Genomic DNA, 18108 nt, shown 5'->3' on the forward strand with positions numbered 1-18108 from the left:
ATTATTCTCAAACAAGATAAAAGTGAGAAAAAGTCTACTTACTAGCTTTTCCGCGCGCTGTCAATCACATCTTATAGGTTTCCTAAACAAATTGAGTTTTTCAGAGCTTTCAAGACTGTGAGAAGTTGAAAGTAAAAAAAAAAATTGTAAATGGACTGAGTGAAAGTTTCGTTTTTTTGTGTCAGGACGAGAAATGTGTAAGGATAGTTTATCTGAATAATAGTTTCACTCACATACTCAGGGTTTATCAAAATGACAGTGAAACAAAAAAAGGCTTGCTAGCATTTTTCCACTGACTGACATTTTACTGTGGAAAAAAAGATTTACATGCCACGGATTATTTCTTAATGGGTTTTATTCCAAGTATACGACAGTCAAACGATAAATTCCTAATCGTGAGATGTTGACATAGGCTTCTCTCCGCCCCTTAAACGTAACAGCTCAGGTATTGACACAACTCACTGCCACTGCGCGATTGCGACATTTCCGACAGTCGCTGAAGGCAGCATCCGCTCCATCCAGGAGAGCGCAGCATCTGTAGTAGGTTACAGTTGTTCAGTGGAGAGGGCCGACACCCCAGCAAAAGACACCGGGCAATTGGTCGTCGTCAGAAGTCGTTTTCCTGCTATTCTGGATGCTGGACATTTCGTAAACAACAACAGGTATGTTAACAGGGTTATGACAATGTTATAGTGCGTCACAATGAAGACACATACAGTCGCATCTTTCCATGAACGTTAAGAAGACCCATCAGCATCTGTTAGTACCTAACGTTAGCTCACTACATAATAGGCTGGACGCTCGGCTAGCTGTTAGCTAGCTAGTTAAAACGTCAGCTAACGTTAACGTGCATCAACCGGCATCAACTGGCTTTCCATATTTGTAGCATAAAAGCTAACATTAGTGTGGAGCTTTCAGATGTAATAACAATAATACGTTAATATGTATAACAATACGTTGATGACTAAATACGTAAAGCTGATTAATAATACTGGTACTACTGCTAAATCACATTTTACTTTGTAAACAGGACCTTGCTTAGCGTTATTGCTTTACTAAAATGTAAGGTTCCGGGAGTGTTAGCTAGCTATAATGACATTACCCAAATTCCTATCCGCTCTTCATTTGGGGCTATATTGGCTGAAAGGGCTAGAGGGTCATCTTGAATGTTAACCTTGTTTGCTCAGCAAATAATTTAAATTTGCAACAAGTTTGTTGACTTTAGCTAGCTACGTTTTGGAAGTTGTCCTACAACATGTCTCATATAGCTAGTCAATTGCACATTCAGTGCATGGGTTAACTAATGTTTCTCTATAGAGTTGACATAGTAGCTAGTTTATGGCAGTCAGAGGTTTTCTGCTTGTTAAACATTGAAAGGTGACCAACTGTTCCCAGCCCTGTCTCATAAAACACTGACAATACATAAGGAAATGGCTTACAGTGGCTTTAATGTTACTTCTCAACATGAGAATCCACTCAATATGTATGTAACGTTACGTTTATAGACTCTGCATTCCTCCACTGAAGGAGAATAACTTTATTTATGAATAGTTTTCAAACACTAAGTTATGACGTTTTTCAGTAAGCCAGATTAAAGCCCAGCAGAGCTTAAAGTATGATCAAGTTTGATGAAGTGATTTAAAAGATGATAGTTATTTAGCTAGCTAGACATTCGCTCCACAGTGAAGGGCTGAACAGTGAAGGCTGAAAGTCACCTTAAGTAATAAGGCATGTTTTAGGAACAACAAGAAATGCCCTACCTAGGGACAACCATTACTGTAACACGATGCCAGTGCGTAAACATTTAAAATCAAATTACAAACTGTGTGTGACCAGTAAAAAAAGAGTCAATTCTAGTATGAACACACACACACGTCTTAGTATTGATTAAAAGTAGCATCTGGTATGAGCTGAAGGCTGGCTGTGACTGAGCCCTGAGCTCAGGGATTTAAAGATTTGTCTTTTCAAGGTCTGCAAATGATAAATAGTAACATAATTTAAGATGAGTTCTTCAACTGGAAGAAAAAAAAATATTTTCCAAATAATGGTAAGCTTACTTAATATTGTTGAACAACTTCACATCATATCATCCAAAAAGAGTGGATGGAATATTGGGAAATCTTTCAGATTTGCAGTCAACAGTGTGACAAGGACACATGGTATGGATTATTTAATTGACTTAAACAGTATCTGATTTTACAATAAAATCTGCTTTATATGATAGTGATGTCATGTCCACAGTTGAAAGCATATAACCTTGGTACTGTGGGCCAATTGTTAGGGGTTGTGCAGGATCTTTGTGTTTTTGGAGAATTCAAACACAAAAATAACATAATAGTACTTCAGAGTTCAAAATTCAAGAATATTTCTAGTATGTCTGTTTTTGAATTATGTGATTGCTTCTACAATGTGAGTATGATAACAGTAACCTGACAATATCACATTTCACTACTAACTAAAGTTACAGTCAAACAATAGAACAAGGGATTTAAATGTGAAATTTAGTTTGTTTGTATTTTCTAAAGCCTTAGAGGTGATTTTCTTTCACCTAGTTTACACTTAACTGGCCCTGCCCCCTTGTTCCTCTTCCTGCTCTGGACCCACTGTTTAATCTTGAGCCGCTTGTTTTCTGTCTGTCAGTTTTCCAAAAATTTAAATAAAAAGTTGTTTAGTCAAGCAGGTACAGGGTTGTGTCAGCTCTTCAGAAAAACGTTATTTCACGGCCTCACGCAAAATGAAAACAAGGAACAGAGAAGCTTGGATTACAACACACATAGAGGGAGTGTGACTTATGCCCAGGACATCATTACTCCCCTATATCTTTACATAGCAAATAGTTGTTTGCTGAATGTTGAGTACAGCCCCTTTAAAAACCTTTAAACTGTAACATCTTTGAACAGACTTTACTATTCATAGCCAGTTCCCCTTATTAATTACTGTATTCAATTATACTATATCTGTAGCCTTATCAAGAATATCATTGTTAAGCTGTATCATTATCTGGCAGTCTTTTTTTATAACACAGCTGTAAAGACATGAGCTCTAAGTGAATTGGGAATCAAAGTTGCGGAGATGCTTAGGATTACTACACTGTCAATGCAGCTTAAGCTCTCAAAACATTTATTAGTGGCTCCTTTGGTGTGCGGGCAGTCAGCACTAAACTGAGCCGGTGTGTTGGCACTGAAAGAAATGGGCTGAAATGTACTGCTGTTAGTCCTTGGAACAGGCACGACTGTATCTGCCAGATCTGAGCTAAAGAGCAGAACCTCAATGGGACCTGCGCACGATGAGGGAATTGTGCGTGTGTGTTTATCATTTTTAGACATACACAATTAGAGCAGACATGGCCTCCACGGGGAGTGTCACTGTGACTCAACCTCGGGGCATTGTCCATAGCCTATTTCTGGAGGAAAATCAATTCCCTTTGTGAAGAGAAGCAGTTAATGCATTAAACAAATAGTCCCAATCACAGTCAGCGCTGTCCTATTAAAGTTTCAAGTTGACTTTGCATTCAAAAGGACTCATAAATAATGTGTGTCTTTTTTAGCTTCTCTTTAAAATGCTCTTGCATGAGATGGATGTATTTTGCCGGGCATGAATGCGAAAATTGTGCAATTCATCATCTTTTTTTTGATAAATCTTCTGTGCTGCTGTTTCTTCATAGCACTTGCTACCACCTTTCCTGTCAGTCAAATTTTAAATACAATTCACAAAGCATAATGTTGCTTTTGGCTGTTTACATTGTTTATTTTCTTGTTGACAGTTTTCAGACAGTTCTCTAGGTCGTAACCTGGGGTCCTAGTGCCTTATTTCCCTGAAGATAGAACCCCCTCATTGTAGGTGGGATTCTCAATTGATCGCCATAGCGACACCGCATGGAACTGCTGTGACATCATCTTCAATTCAAGACTCGCTGGATCCTTTCATCGCTGCTATTTTTTTTTTTAAATCTGGGGCGAGAGAATAAAAAAACTTGCGGTCGTTTTTTTGACAGTAGGTTGGCTATTCATAAATGTGGCCAGGATGTCTCTCTGACTAATCAGTCACTGGTCTGCAGTGTTTTAACTCCACCTTCTCGTATCTGCTCAGCTCGGTTGGAACCTCGACCGAGGTGGTAACAAAGAAAGGACCAGGTACTATCCTGACTTTTGCTTAAACTCGCTGACACACCAACCCGATTATCGGCCGTCGGACAGTCTGGCGAGGTCAGTGACTCGAGTCTGTTCGGTGTATTCCGTGCCGTCGTCAGTCGGAGGAGCCGTCGGACTTCATTTGGGCCGATTTGACATGTTGAATCGGCCAGTGGGCAGTCGGACTCAATGGTCAATCTGATTGGTGGAGTGCTATCCCGGAAATGACGAGTAGGATGAGCCTGACGAACGCCTCTCAAAATCTGACAAAAATCTTTTAAACTGACATTTGTCAATCTGAAATAAAGACAGATTCAGCAACTGCATGGCCCATTTCTCGCTTAAAATGTTTTCAGAAACTCGTTTCGGTGAACTAATTTTGTAAAATACGAGATCGCATTCTGAACGAGCCGCCATTAAGGTCGGTTTTGAAATTCGGGAGAAGCCAGACCCACGTGACGGGTTCGTCCAATCAGCTGCCGGTTTTCATTTTTTGGGCGACAATACATATTAGTGCCGCCTGCTTTTTTGACCAACTCGGGGAGGCAGTTCTGCCGACGGTCGGCCGTCGGGTTAGTGTATCAGAGCCTTAAGGAAAACCAAAAACAAACGAGTCGAGTTAGGTGGGCCGTGCCGTACCATGCAGTGGAAACGTGGCATAAATGACTAATTTAAATTTAAAGTTAAACTGTCTCTCATCATGCACAGTCATCATGGCGGAAGCCCACCAGGCGGTGGCCTTCCAGTTCACGGTCACGCGAGAGGGCATTGATCTGCAGCTGTCCCACCAGGCCCTCACTGAGATCTACCTCTCTGGTGTGCGCTCATGGAAGAAGCGTATCATCGGACTCAAGGTATCTTCATTCTGGCTGTCACACTTGTTGTCTGTGTCCTAAAACTGTCTATGATAATCGCATATGTGCCTCTTCCTCCTTGTTCTTACTGCTTGTCCTCCTCTCTTCATGTCTGCACTTGAATCTGTGTCAGAGCTAAATTATTTTCTGTTGGCCTGTCCATATAATGGTTTTAGTGTTTTTGTTCATTTTCTGCTCATTCTTCTCAATTTGCAGGTTTGTAGCTTTGCAAGAATAAACAGAATACACTTGGATTTGGCATTCCTATAAGTTACTTGTACGTTCACCGCATTCATTGAAACATTAGTCTCGCATTGCCAGACCTTCCCCCACAGCGCTGCGGATGGGGGTCTGGCAAGAAAAACGTGCTCTGGTTTATTGGCATTTAATTAAACCAATCACAATAGTCTTGAGCATCTTGGCGCCGCACGGAGCAACAGCGCCACTGCAAAACAGAACACTCAGACTGAACAGATAGTGTAGTTAGCTGTGTCGATATACCCTGCAGAGATCTGTGGGGCAGTTAATCATAGTCCTCCCTCCTGAATCCACCTGAGTTTAAATGGCCAACACAAAGAAAGCGAGAGCATGCTCTCAGGGAGTTTTTTCCTGTTATAATGTGTGGACTTCATGCCACACATAACAATGCACTCTTTGCGTCTGGGTACCCTCATGTCTCATGTTTGATCCTCACTTCCATCACTCATTCATTTTCAGAAGCAATGTCGATAAGAATTAAAGGGATGTTGGATGTGTAAGCATTTCATACCAAGTCGGACATGCACCTGCTGCAAAAACCTTAAATTAACAGTTCAATTCTCTGTGATTTTTTTTGTGCAAATTGGGTTCATGTTTGACACAGAGCTAAATGCAGTTACAACTTGAGCATTTACAGGACATGTGTTACTTTATTGTGATCATGAATGAATTATCTTGCTACTGATCAATTGTCAGTGTACTGATTGTGAACAGGAAGAATGGGATTTCAAATCAATCTCTCTTGTCTCATGCTAACAGAACAGCGTGATAACGGGGGTATATCCGGCCAGTCCTTCCTCCTGGCTTTTTGTGGTCATAGCAATCCTGGCTACTATGTACACACGCTCCGACCCCTCCATGGGACTCATAGCCAAGATACAGGAGCACCTGCCAGTCAGGTAACGCATCTCGTGACTCCATGAAAATTGTTAAGGTTAATGATTAATCTTTTGATTTACCAGACACCCTCTGCAGACACTAAATGTTCCCTTTCCCTGATTGTACATTGTGTCACAGAGATGGGTGTACAGTATGTATAGATATATAGTGTGGTTAAAATAGGCCTTACCCTTCCCATTCTTCCTTTTCATTGTGTTCTGTAATATATATTTTTATGTTTCTTTTTGCCTCATCTTTACAATGTTCTCCTGTTCTTCTTCCTTTCTCCGATCCACTGTTCCTTTCATAAAAAACTGATTTAGCATTTAAGTGAAGGTATATTGGTCACAGCACTGATTCGGAAAAGGGAACGAATTAATTTGAGATTTCCATGCTTGATATTGCCACTGTGAAACAGCTAGCTTTTGTAGTTTAAATCTTGGAAGTAGTTTTTCTTCCCATCAATCCTTGTTGTAATCTTGCTTCTAGTTCCATATTACTGTTATTTGTTTCACTTCCTGTTCTTTTTTTTCTCCCTCTTTCCCATCTATCAATCTGTCCACCTTCTCTCACCATTTGCAGCCAATCTATGAGCACCCAGTGCCAGACGTTGGTGTCAGCAGTTCTTTTCAGTACCATGCTATGGCTCTTGCTCATCTTCACCATGCGCATGTGCCTCAAGAAGCTGCTCTCCTACCACCGCTGGATGTTCGAGAAGCACGGCAAGATGTCCAACACCACCAAAGTCTGGGTGGTCAGTATTGTTTCATACATTTTCCACTTGGCACCGTAAACTAACCATACCTTTTACTGTCCTCAAGTTCTGTGATCTTTGGTATGTTATATGCTGTTGTTAAAAAATACAATTAGTACACTGTAATGTTTTATATTGGGTTTTTTTAAAGTAGCGACATAGTTTTTATGTCCTCCCATACTACAAAATGTGTGTTTTATGCTGCAAGAAAAGAGATAAATAAAAGGAAAATGTGACAATCTACAACAAGTCATCTAATCACCTTAAAGGGACAGTTCACCCCAAAATCAAAAATCCATATTTTTCCTCTTACCTGTAATGCTTTTTATCAAACTAAATTGTTTTTGTGTGAGTTGGAGATAAAGATGTCTTCCTTCTCTCGAAAACATTAGAACTAGATGGCACTCGGCTTGTGGTGCTCAAAGCCGCAAAAAAAATACATTTGAAAACTCAACAGCAATGTCTCTTTCCAGAAATCATGACCTGGTTACTCGAGACAATTCACACACCGAGCTGTGAGCAGAATGTTACATGCTATGTTAGAAAGCAAAGTGATTATGATATCTCCAACACTGGGCAACTGACACCAAAACAGTGTAGACTGATAAACAGCACTACAGACTAGAGGAAAATTTTTTGATTTGGGGTTGAACTGTCTCTTTAATTTTATCTTAATTTAATCTGATTGTTATGATATATGATATTCTACGATACTACTTGAAGAAAACCAAAAAATATTTTGCCCTAGTATGTCCTCACTTTAATATTTTGAGTGTGTTTGTTTTTTATGCCAGGCTCTGGTGCGGATCTTTTCTGGCAGAAAGCCTCTGCTCTACAGCTACCAGGGTTCGTTGCCAAACCTGCCTGTGCCTGCCATCAAGGACACAGTCAAGAGGGTGAGACGTCACATGAAGCAGAGGAAATGACAACACGCTGATTACTGACCAGGAAACAGATGAATCACTTTCTCACATTTCCTGCCTCTGTTGTACCACATGTCCTTTGTTGTTGTTGTTGTTGTTGTTGCTGGCTGCAAACTAGTTACGAAATGTATAACAATGCCTGGTATCTACCCTTTTAAATTGAGATATATTTGACAGATGAGAGGAGATAGAATGGGAAATAGATTTGTTGTTATATCAGCAGACTTATGGTAGAAGACTTCCACATACCATCACAAACCGTTTTCTAGGTTTCTGTATTTAGTTGACTATTTAATCTGGTGGTCATTTTATTTCTGCTGAATGATGCTTATTCTTCTTATTATTCTTTACTCGTCACTTCTGTTTAGCACTTGGAATCAGTGCGCCCGCTGATGGATGATAGACAGTATGAACACATGACCAAGCTGGCGGCAGAGTTTGAGAGTAGCCTCGGTAACCGCCTGCAGTGGTACCTCAAACTCAAAGCTCTCTGGTCCACCAACTACGTAAGTGGTTGACCACAATGCTCTGGTTGAGTGTGGCTACTTCAAACATCACATACGAAATTTTAAATTCCATTAACAATGTATATCTTTGTGAGGTTCTGTGGTTTAAATTATTTAACCGGTCTGAATATGTAAGTGACTGCCAGTTGGCTTTAGTATTCGCTCGGTCTCAAATATTTTATTTTTGTTTTCAGGTAAGTGACTGGTGGGAGGAATATGTCTATCTACGTGGACGTGGCCCAATAATGGTCAACAGTAACTATTTTGGCATGGTAGGAAAAGCTTTTCATTCTCAGAAATTTCCAGTCTAACGTGGTGTTATGTTTAACTCTGTTTGATGGTGGAAATGTTGACTGTACCAGGCCTTGAAGGTTACTTTATTCTATTTCATGGCTTTTGAGCAGAGGTGGTAGAGAAGCCAAAAAATTTACTCAAGTAAAAGTACTGTTACTTCAGAATAATATAACTCAAGTAAGTAAGTAAAAAGTAGTCATCCAAATAATTACTTGAGTAAGAGTAAAAAAGTGCTCAAGTATTGAGTAACTGTTGAGTAACGTCTGATGTATTTTTTAAGACAAGCATTAAAAATACAAAGTAATCATCTTTAGGCAAATTATAGTTCATCCAATCAATAAAATAAATTTTAATTAATTAATTAATTAATTACAAAATAGCTTAAATTAAAATAATCCAGGTAAATTTAAGTACTTAAAAAATAAAATCAATAAAATAATAATAAATCAAAAATAAATAAGCCCAAGTAACACAAATTTCCAAACCTTTATACTTTTTTACCAGGCTCTGCAGGCAGAACTATAACAAGGTAATGTAGCTGCTGTTTTGCACTTTTACTAAGGTAAACATGCTTTCAGTATGAGGCCAGGGGTGTTCCTCCTCGTCTGTGTCTGCATTGCCAACAGTTGATTCTGACAACCCTTCCTGCCACTGAGATTGAGTATGGTCACGTGACGAGACTGCACAACTACGTTTGATTGATGAAACACAGTCACGTGGTAGAGCCTTTAGCAGAAGTCTCTCTCTCTGTCAAAATAAAACATTAAAATGAGGAGTACGCGAGGGGGGGGGGGGGGGATAAAAACAACGACGTGTAGAATACTAAAGAGGTAAAAAGAAAAGTAACAAGCTCATTGTAGCCTAATGTAGCGGAGTAAGAGTACAGTTTCTTATTCACAAATCTACTCAAGTAAAAAAGTATAGTGATTTAAAACTACTCCTAGAAGTATAATTTTTTCAAAAACTTACTCAAGTAAATGTAACAGAGTAAATGTAACCGGTTACTACCCACCTCTGCTTTTGAGATATTTAAGGATTCATTCTGGGAATCATTTGTGGGCGTTGTTTGATTGTCACAAGGAGAGAAAAATAATTGTGTGTTACTGCTTGTCACAGGTTTTTACCTTTTTTTAATAATCCTGGAAAAGTCCAAATTAATTTATCTTCTTTGTCAACAACGCTCACGTTTATATTGATACATCTTAACACATACAGTAATATGAATGTGAATGTTGTTTTTAGGTATGGCTTCTAGCAAAAACAACTATTTTCTCAAGCATGTTCCAATCCTTTGTTTTTTGATTAAAAGAACCATAGCGATAATAACTGAGAGGATTGTTATGCAAGCTTGACCCAAACTCTCCAAGCAGAACGCGGATCTTGATTCTGTAATCCCAGGCAGATCAATATGTTTGGAAAATAGTCACCCATGTTTATTCTTCTCCTGACTTCCTGTCTCTTCCTGCGTTCTCTCCCCAGGACTTCATGTATGTGACGCCCACACCCATCCAGGCGGCCAGGGCAGGCAACAGCCTTCACGCATTCTTCCTATACCGCCGCAAACTCAACAAAGAAGAGCTTAAACCTGTGAGTTTAGCCCACCAGCCAACCCAACTGCCTCATGGAGGCGTTCACTATTTATGTCTCTTTGCTATGGCAACAGAAGATTTTTTGATCAAATTTCTCAAAATGATGAGACAAATTTCTCTGTGGAACCTGAAAATATTATGTACTGGTAAATGATTACAATAGAAACATATGAGGCCATCAGTACATGTTTTGACTGTGTCTTGACTGTGTGAGTAACATCCATTCATTGCTGTGTTTATAATACGGTAGCGTGTGCATCTCTCCTTTTTAATGTTTATGTGAAGACACTTTCCCTCATGTTCTCATACCATGCTCATCTCTCACCCTTTCCACCTCTCTTTCGCTCGTTTGATTTCTCTTTATTTACTACCCTCGTTTCCTCTCTCTTAAAAAAAAATCGCTTGATTCTACGTTCCCTCCACTGCTCTCCTCTCCGTTTCCCAGAACCGTATACCAGGCACTGTCATTCCTCTGTGTTCAGCTCAGTGTGAGAGGCTATTCAACACCACACGCATTCCTGGAGAGGAGACGGGTAAAGAGACTGACATGCAAACGCACATAGACACACGCTGTGGCAACGTCAATATTCACACAGTGCTGAATATGATATTGTCTAAACATTAGCAGGTCGCTTCAGCAAGTGAGAAATGCTAACACAATGCTGCTTCAGAGATTATGAGGCAAACTGCGTGTGTCTGAGCTGTCTGGAGTTTAAGCGTGGGATAGAAAATTGTGTGAAAGACGAGTGTTAATGTGTGTGTATGGTCTCAAGAAACAAAGGCGCCGCGATTCACTGAGTCATAATATGTCTGCTGTACAGTCCATCCTGTCATCTCTCAGCTGTCTCCTCTTGCCTTCTGGTCTCATCGCAGGTCTGTCTGGGTTTCTGGATCGGGTCTGTCTTCAACTAATGTCTATTTTCTTCTGCCCACACATTTCGTTTTCTCATCTTTTCCTTCCTTCACAACACTGTTTTCTCGCTTTCTCTCCCTTACTCTCTTTTCGCTCTGTTCCCATCCTTTATCCTGCTCAGTTATTGTTGAGGTCTGCAGTTCCTTGCTGTTCCTATCAATTTGAGAGGATGTTTGACACTTGTCGAATCCCTGGAACACTAACAGGTAGTATTAATGCTTTTACACAACTGGCTCAATCCTAGTTTTAGATCTTAGAAAAACATTTTTTTTTTACTGTGTATAATTCAAGAGATGTAAAATTTAAGAGATGTGCCTTCTGAGTTTGCAGGTATGATAATTAAGAATTTAAAATGAAGACATATATAGTAAATGTTCCTTGTTCATTATGTTAATGAGCCAATATCTTGATAGTCACCCTACTAATCATTTCAAATTAGAAACCACAATAAAAAGAAACACCCTTGCTTCCCTTTACTCAGGCATGCCTTCTTCAGCACTGTGTTTCTTCATTCTTCCATTTAAGTCGGCGTTAAGGTATCCGTTTAGCTTTATCTAAACTATATAAAAGCTATATAGTTTTGACAATATCATAGATCCACAAGAAAACTCAAAGAAGGGCGAGACTCAGAGAGAAAGTCGCCATTACAAATCTGTTTGCTACTTCAGCACCATGGACAGCGCCATGGATTAATCAACACACAGTAAGGCTTCTGAGATTTCAGAGCCATGGTCTAACTTGCACAAAGCTCAGTCAGATAAAGGATCAATACATCAGGCAGACGAGACTAGACCAGGTGCTCTCTGTTACTAGGGGGAGGAGAGGGGGATGGCAGGCATTTTGGTCATTTTGCTAACAAGGGGGGTGGCATCCTGCCTCAAATCACCTACTGACTAAATGAATGCATTGCTGAAGATGAATGACATGAATGTGAGAACAACCCTTGCCAGTAGGACAGACAAAATGATGAGGTTTTGAATAAACGTAAGCACAAGGCACACATAAATTCCTAAATTAAGTGCATCATCTCTGATGTATTTGTGTACTTTGTCTCAATTCACTAAATATTTCCTTTTTTTCTTTTACGTGCAAAGACACCGTGCAACATTGGCAGGACAGTGACTACATAGCGGTATACCACAGGGGTCGCTACTTTCGTCTTAGGGTGTACCAGGCAGGCAGACTCCTGTCACCCAGGGAGATTGAATTCCAAATTCAGAGGATCCTTGATGACACTTCACCTCCTTCCAAAGGAGAGGCCAAACTGGGGGCCCTGACTGCTGGAGACAGGTCAGTTTGACAAACCACCAGTGCATAAATCACAAGGACAGTACATCCTTAATGTAATTAGAGCCTGACTCGGTTTTTGAGACCAATATTTATTTTAGAGGGGAGAAAATTCTCAGATTATCTATATGGAGTGAATTTTTGAGCTAAATTTAAAAAAGACCTTTTCTATGTAGTTTGTTTTTCACCAATATGACTATGCAAAAATACTCAGAAGGCTGCTTCCTTAAACAAATAACTTTATTAAATAATATTGAACATTATACATTATGCATACAAAGTTTCACAATCCAATTCAAGAAATAACCACAGAAAAAATAAAGAATAGATAAAAAATAAAATAAATAGCTAAATAAACATCAATACTGTATGTTCAGTATCAGTCAATTGCTGACCATTTAAATAAAGAACTACGCAATGACACCATTTTCTAAATCGCCCCCTCAAGCCTCGTTTTCTGCATTATATGTTCTGTAGAAAAAGATTTCATATTGCCAACATATACTCTGATACAATAGATATCTCTGTGATAAGCCAATATTGGCTACTAACATTTGGCTCTAAATGTAATGTCATCATTTTCCTCTGAAATGCTTCCCAGAATTCCATGGGCTAAAGCCAGGGTGAAGTATTTCAGCAGTGGGGTCAATAAACGCTCCCTGGACTGCATAGAGAAAGCCTCCTTCTTTGTGTCCCTGGATGATGATGACGACGGAGTGACGGCAGATGACCCGGCCAGTCTAGATTCCTACGCCAAATCCTTGTTGCATGGGAAATGTTATGACAGGTAATATTACACATAACTGATCACTGTCTCGTGAACATGTAATAAGTGAACTAGTTTTTAATGTTGTGTTCAATCTTTATCTTGGTTGTCATGCAGGTGGTTTGACAAGTCCTTCACAATCATTTACTTCAAGAATGGAAAAATGGGCATCAATGCAGAGCACTCGTGGGCTGACGCACCGGTGGTATCACACTTATGGCAGGTAAGGAACCTGAAAGAAACGTAGGCTCCACACTGTTGTCATCTGGTTCTGAGAGGCAATCGCTTAAAATTGTTGTGTGTTTCCAGCACGCCTTGTCCACTGACTGTTTCCAGCTCGGTTACAATGCAGAGGGTCACTGCAAAGGAGAAGTGGATTCATCACTACCACGACCACAGAAGCTGAACTGGGAAATCCCTCCAGAAGTTAGTTATCCATTCACACTTTTCCTTTATTCCTTTTCTCCTTTAGCTAAAGAACACAGGTTCCCTAGTCGGCAACAACTTCTACTGGCTTTTTATACATGCATTAAAAAGTGTGTTTTGAAATGAGGCATGTATTGTAGACATAATTCACATTAGGCTCATGCTAAAATTATAAGGTCACAATTACTCTTATTTAGATTTTTATCATTTTAAATAGGTACATGCAAACATCTTATTTTGTTAAGTTCATCTTTCAAAGTGAGAGTTGACATAGTGACAAACCCACGTTATATAATAAGAAAAACAGCCGCCTAAATTATTGTAAAAAAGCTTATGTTGAATTTTGACATTTTCATTGATCCATTTTCAAGGATATATTATAATGTTGGAATGCGAGACTGCTTAGGATCTAGAGAAACACTGTATTGTTAAAGAAATATTTGATATATAAATATTAGTTTTCTTGGCAAGAGTCAGATAAGAAGATCAATTTCACCTTTAAACCTCATGTCTGAATACTTAATATGAAGGTGAAGCCAGTGTAGCCTAGCTTAGCATAAAGACTGGTTAGCCAGTCAGCGCCAGGGACAAGACTAACATTGTGGTGACTCGTTATTTGGAACGATATGAAAGCATGGCTCATTCTTTTGAAACCACAGCGCAATGGTTATATGTATCTCAGTCCTGTTAATGTTAGCTGTCTGGATGTGTCTGTCCCAGTGTGAGGAGCAGATCACCCAGTCTCTAGCAGTGGCCCAGGCCCTGGCTGACGATGTGGACTTGCACGTTTTTTCCTTCCAAGACTTTGGCAAAGGAAAGGTCAAGAAGTGTCGAGTCAGTCCAGATGCCTTCATTCAGATGGCCCTTCAGTTGGCCTACTACAGGGTAAACCTCCCTCTGAAGTAGCATGCTTTTGTGTGCTCGTCAGACTACATTCAATTTGGACATTGCATTTGGCACTGTTACTGCTATCTGTTGCATGTGAGTTTTTGTTTTTGCATTTCAGGACCAGAGGAGATTCTGTTTGACGTACGAAGCCTCCATGACCCGTCTGTTCAGGGAGGGCAGGACCGAGACTGTTCGCTCCTGTAGCAATGAGAGCAGTGCCTTCATCCGGGCACTGGAGGGTGGAGAGGTGAGACCGTGGAAACTCTCTTCATTTCCATCATTTTGGTATAGTACAGTGTTTAAAGAACATTTTGGTGGATAACATAATAGGAAATCAAAAGAGAATGACTAAAGGTTCTATCTGCATTGCAAATGATTATGTTTTATTGCGTTTTTCTCTCTCGCATAAATCATGCAGTGTCTATCATTAATATGTGCTATGCCAAGCAGTTATGCTGCTCTTGCCATTGTCCCCCAGGCAGCACATGTGTGCAGGCGTTTGTTCCACGAAGCGGCAGAACAGCACCAGCATTTATACCGCTTGGCTATGACTGGAGCTGGCATCGACAGACACCTCTTTTGCCTCTATGTGATGTCCAAATACCTCGGAGTGGAGTCACCTTTCTTGAAAGAGGTTCATTTTTTTTCCTTTGTCATTTTTAGTCAGACATCAGTCTGTCTGGTTCAGTATGAGTATTTATCTCTTTAGCAGAGCCAATACAGCAGCAACTTCAGCAAATTGATGCGATGGCTTCTTGTGGGTATTTCAGGTGCAGTCTGAGCCGTGGCAGCTGTCCACCAGTCAGTCTCCAATGCACGTGGAGATGTTTGACCTCGTCAATCACCCAGAGTACGTCAGCTGTGGAGGGGGCTTTGGACCGGTCAGTGCTTCATTCACAAAGTCATTCAACTGTTTAAGTTATTGCAAAACTGGAAGCCAGAAATAAACTTCCTAAAATTACTGTTTTTGTCAAAGGAGTCTGGTGGCTTAAAAATACATTTAGCTGCTGCCCCCGTCCACAGCTGTAATCTGCTTTGCTTCATTGCCGGGACTGCTGCCTGCTTCTGCAAACTGGGGGGCGTTCCTACCGCCATCTACTGTTGACTGTACAACCTCACATCCAAACATCCAAACTATCCCTTTAATGGCTGTACACAGTTTGAGTTTTTAGAAATAACAGTACCATTCCATGCTTTTTGCAGTCTTGACACTGTAAAAGTACAAGCACATTTGTTTTTTAATATTTATTGAAACTTTCTTTTTGAAAGTGGCTCTGGGTTCTGATTTTCATTTAGCAGCCATGAGTGTAACTATTGTCTGTATCTCTTTCAGGTGGCTGATGACGGTTATGGGGTGTCCTACTCCGTTCTGGGAGAGAACATCTTAAGCTTCAACATTGCGTGCAAGCTCTCCTGTACAGACACTGTGAGTCTAATGAAAGTAGTAATATTATGCTCCATAGAAAAAGTTGAAAAGAATGAACTCCTCAACTTGGGGCAATTGTGAAGTTATTAGTTTATAAAGTTTATCTCTGTTACTATTTAGATTGATGAAAGCAGATGACATAAAAGAAAAAGTATCTCCCAGTCTCCTTATTCTTTATTCTGTCTCTCCTACCCCCCCCCCCAGTCAGCCCACGCGTTTGGTGCTCAGATCAGAAAAGCCCTGCGCGACCTGCTACAGCTGCTGATCCCCAACCAAACAGAGTTCAAGACAGAGGAGAAGCGGCCAGAGGCCAAGAAAGACCTGTAGCCGGCTACTCAGGAGAAAAGGATGCTGAAGGGAAGGTGTACAAGCGTAAATGTTACACTATGAAGTAAGGAAACATAGGGGTTGTTTTTTCCCTCATGCATTGGGAGAATTGTATAGCCACACAGATGATTTTCAAGTGACAGCTCAATGGGGAGACTGATAAAATGGAGGTGATGTTTTTACTAATATGCATCTATATTTGTGTGTGTCTATTATCTGGATGATAGGTGTGTGAGAAGGAAAAAGGTCCATAGATTAACAAGAAGTGTTACTCAAGTACAGTATGGTTTATGCGTTTAGTTTTAACAGTAAAACCTTTGGAAAATATGCAAGTTATTATTTTGACATGTTTTGATTATAATAAAAAAGGCCAGTACATATTTCAGCACTCAAGGATTAGGGTAGCAACTGCTAAACACTTCACCTTATTACAGGGAGTAATTTAAAATCAATTCAAGTGCATTATGTTTTGACACCACTAAGTGTGCCACACTTTTTGTGCCACTAATTTTCTGTTGTTAAATTAGTTTTGAAGCGTGTGATGCGTCTATAGTCTCAGCACATTAGCTCAGAGAGGAAACACGCAGGGCTGTTGAGGCAATTTCAGTTTCTACCATGTAAATGCAACATTGCTGTAACAATGACGCCACATATTTAGAAATCTCGGAAGTCTGCGACTTCTCACTGTTTACTCAATATGTATATATCTGCTTTCTACACAAACAACATGATTGTAATGCTGTGCTGAGAGTGCCCGGCTGTTTATACAGGAAACAGGAGTAGTGAAATGACATGGCTCTACTTAATTCATAGGTTGGCATTACTCTTTGACTGGTATTATATTCAGTGCCAGCTCACCCAGGCTGTAACCTTTATTTCATGTTTCTAAACATATTCAAAATGTGCATACAAATAATGTAGGTCAGTTTATCTTTCATTGGTCAGGCTTTTCAAAAGTTAAAAACTGTACTGTAATGAACTCCAGTTATTTCACTGCCATCTATAAATCTGTTTTGTAATTATTATTACCACTGGATTATTAAAGAAGCATAACAATGCAAGCTATATTCATGAACATTATGTGCAGGTATTTAGCCTTGAGCAGTGTTGCAGGTCAGATGGTGTGTACCAGTGACACAGACTGCTGTTATTCTTCATTGATTATTGCCTTTTTGGTTTTCAGTTGAGCTTGTCTTGTTGTATTACTATGATCAGCCGTTGTATTACTATGATCAGCCATTGCATTACTATGATCAGTCTTTGTAATGCAATATTATGGAGGAACATAAAGTCATTCTTAAAGAAAAATACCCACAAGTGTTTATTTTTGTTGCCTTAAGAGTACCCTGCCGATTTAGCCTTCAGACAGAAAAAATAAATAATGGCAAAAAATGGATGGAGCAGAACCAGCAATATCTTTTTTTATTCCATGCATGTTTATCCCTTGTCAAAACCTGGTGCCTACATTACCCAAAATGCAACTGTACAGTTGAGTTCACTTGAATTTATCAGATTATGTGCGGCTCCCTTTAGCACCACAAAAGGGCGTTGGCGTTCTCTTTAATGCTCATAGGCTTGTCAGAAGGGAAAAAGATTATGTATCTATTTTATATAATTTTAATTTCTGCAAAAGGACACAGCACACCTACTGTTAAATAATGAGAAATAAGAGTAAACATTGAAGACAGCATAAAAAATTTGAAAAATGAACCTCGTAAATACATGAATAATATCTGTGTAAAATAAATACCACATACAGACTGCAAGGTATAACAACTGTAGGAGTAATTGACCGGTTATAATAATTTGTATTTGCCAAATACATCAGAAAGCACTTTCCAAAGCAAGGCATTTTAAACAGGGAGGTGCTTTCTGTAAAATAGGTTTT

At 39.7% G+C, this 18108-nt stretch overlaps 1 protein-coding gene across 2 annotated transcripts; it reads left to right on the forward strand.

Moving 5' to 3' along the window:
• Window positions 1-498: 498 nt before the first annotated feature.
• On the forward strand, window positions 499-17578 carry LOC114547803 (carnitine O-palmitoyltransferase 1, liver isoform). Of its 2 annotated transcripts, none has more exons than XM_028567223.1 (19): window positions 499-662; window positions 4839-4984; window positions 6002-6141; window positions 6704-6875; window positions 7670-7771; window positions 8167-8304; window positions 8499-8576; window positions 10078-10185; window positions 10633-10720; window positions 12195-12390; window positions 12989-13174; window positions 13271-13376; window positions 13463-13579; window positions 14300-14464; window positions 14586-14714; window positions 14946-15101; window positions 15238-15348; window positions 15801-15893; window positions 16098-17578. In XM_028567223.1, the coding sequence occupies exons 2-19, from the start codon at window positions 4844-4846 to the stop codon at window positions 16218-16220; spliced, it is 2349 nt and encodes a 782-aa protein (XP_028423024.1). In that variant the 5' UTR covers window positions 499-662; window positions 4839-4843; the 3' UTR covers window positions 16221-17578. The 2 variants fall into 2 exon arrangements, with proteins under 2 accessions (XP_028423024.1, XP_028423025.1); XM_028567224.1 differs by lacking the exon at window positions 10633-10720 and adding an exon at window positions 11222-11306.
• The last annotated feature ends 530 nt before the right edge of the window (window positions 17579-18108 follow it).

Source organism: Perca flavescens, chromosome 21, assembly GCF_004354835.1.
Source record: "Perca flavescens isolate YP-PL-M2 chromosome 21, PFLA_1.0, whole genome shotgun sequence".
Classification (NCBI taxonomy): Eukaryota; Metazoa; Chordata; class Actinopteri; order Perciformes; family Percidae; genus Perca; species Perca flavescens.

Bases quoted from the DNA above. Each gene is read 5' to 3' on its own strand.
- LOC114547803 (XM_028567223.1), top strand. From the start codon at position 4,844: ATGGCGGAAGCCCACCAGGCGGTGGCCTTCCAGTTCACGGTCACGCGA. The intron at 13,175-13,270 runs GTAATATTACAC...GTTGTCATGCAG, and splicing joins CATGGGAAATGTTATGACAG to GTGGTTTGACAAGTCCTTCA. The intron at 13,377-13,462 runs GTAAGGAACCTG...GTGTGTTTCCAG, and splicing joins TGGTATCACACTTATGGCAG to CACGCCTTGTCCACTGACTG.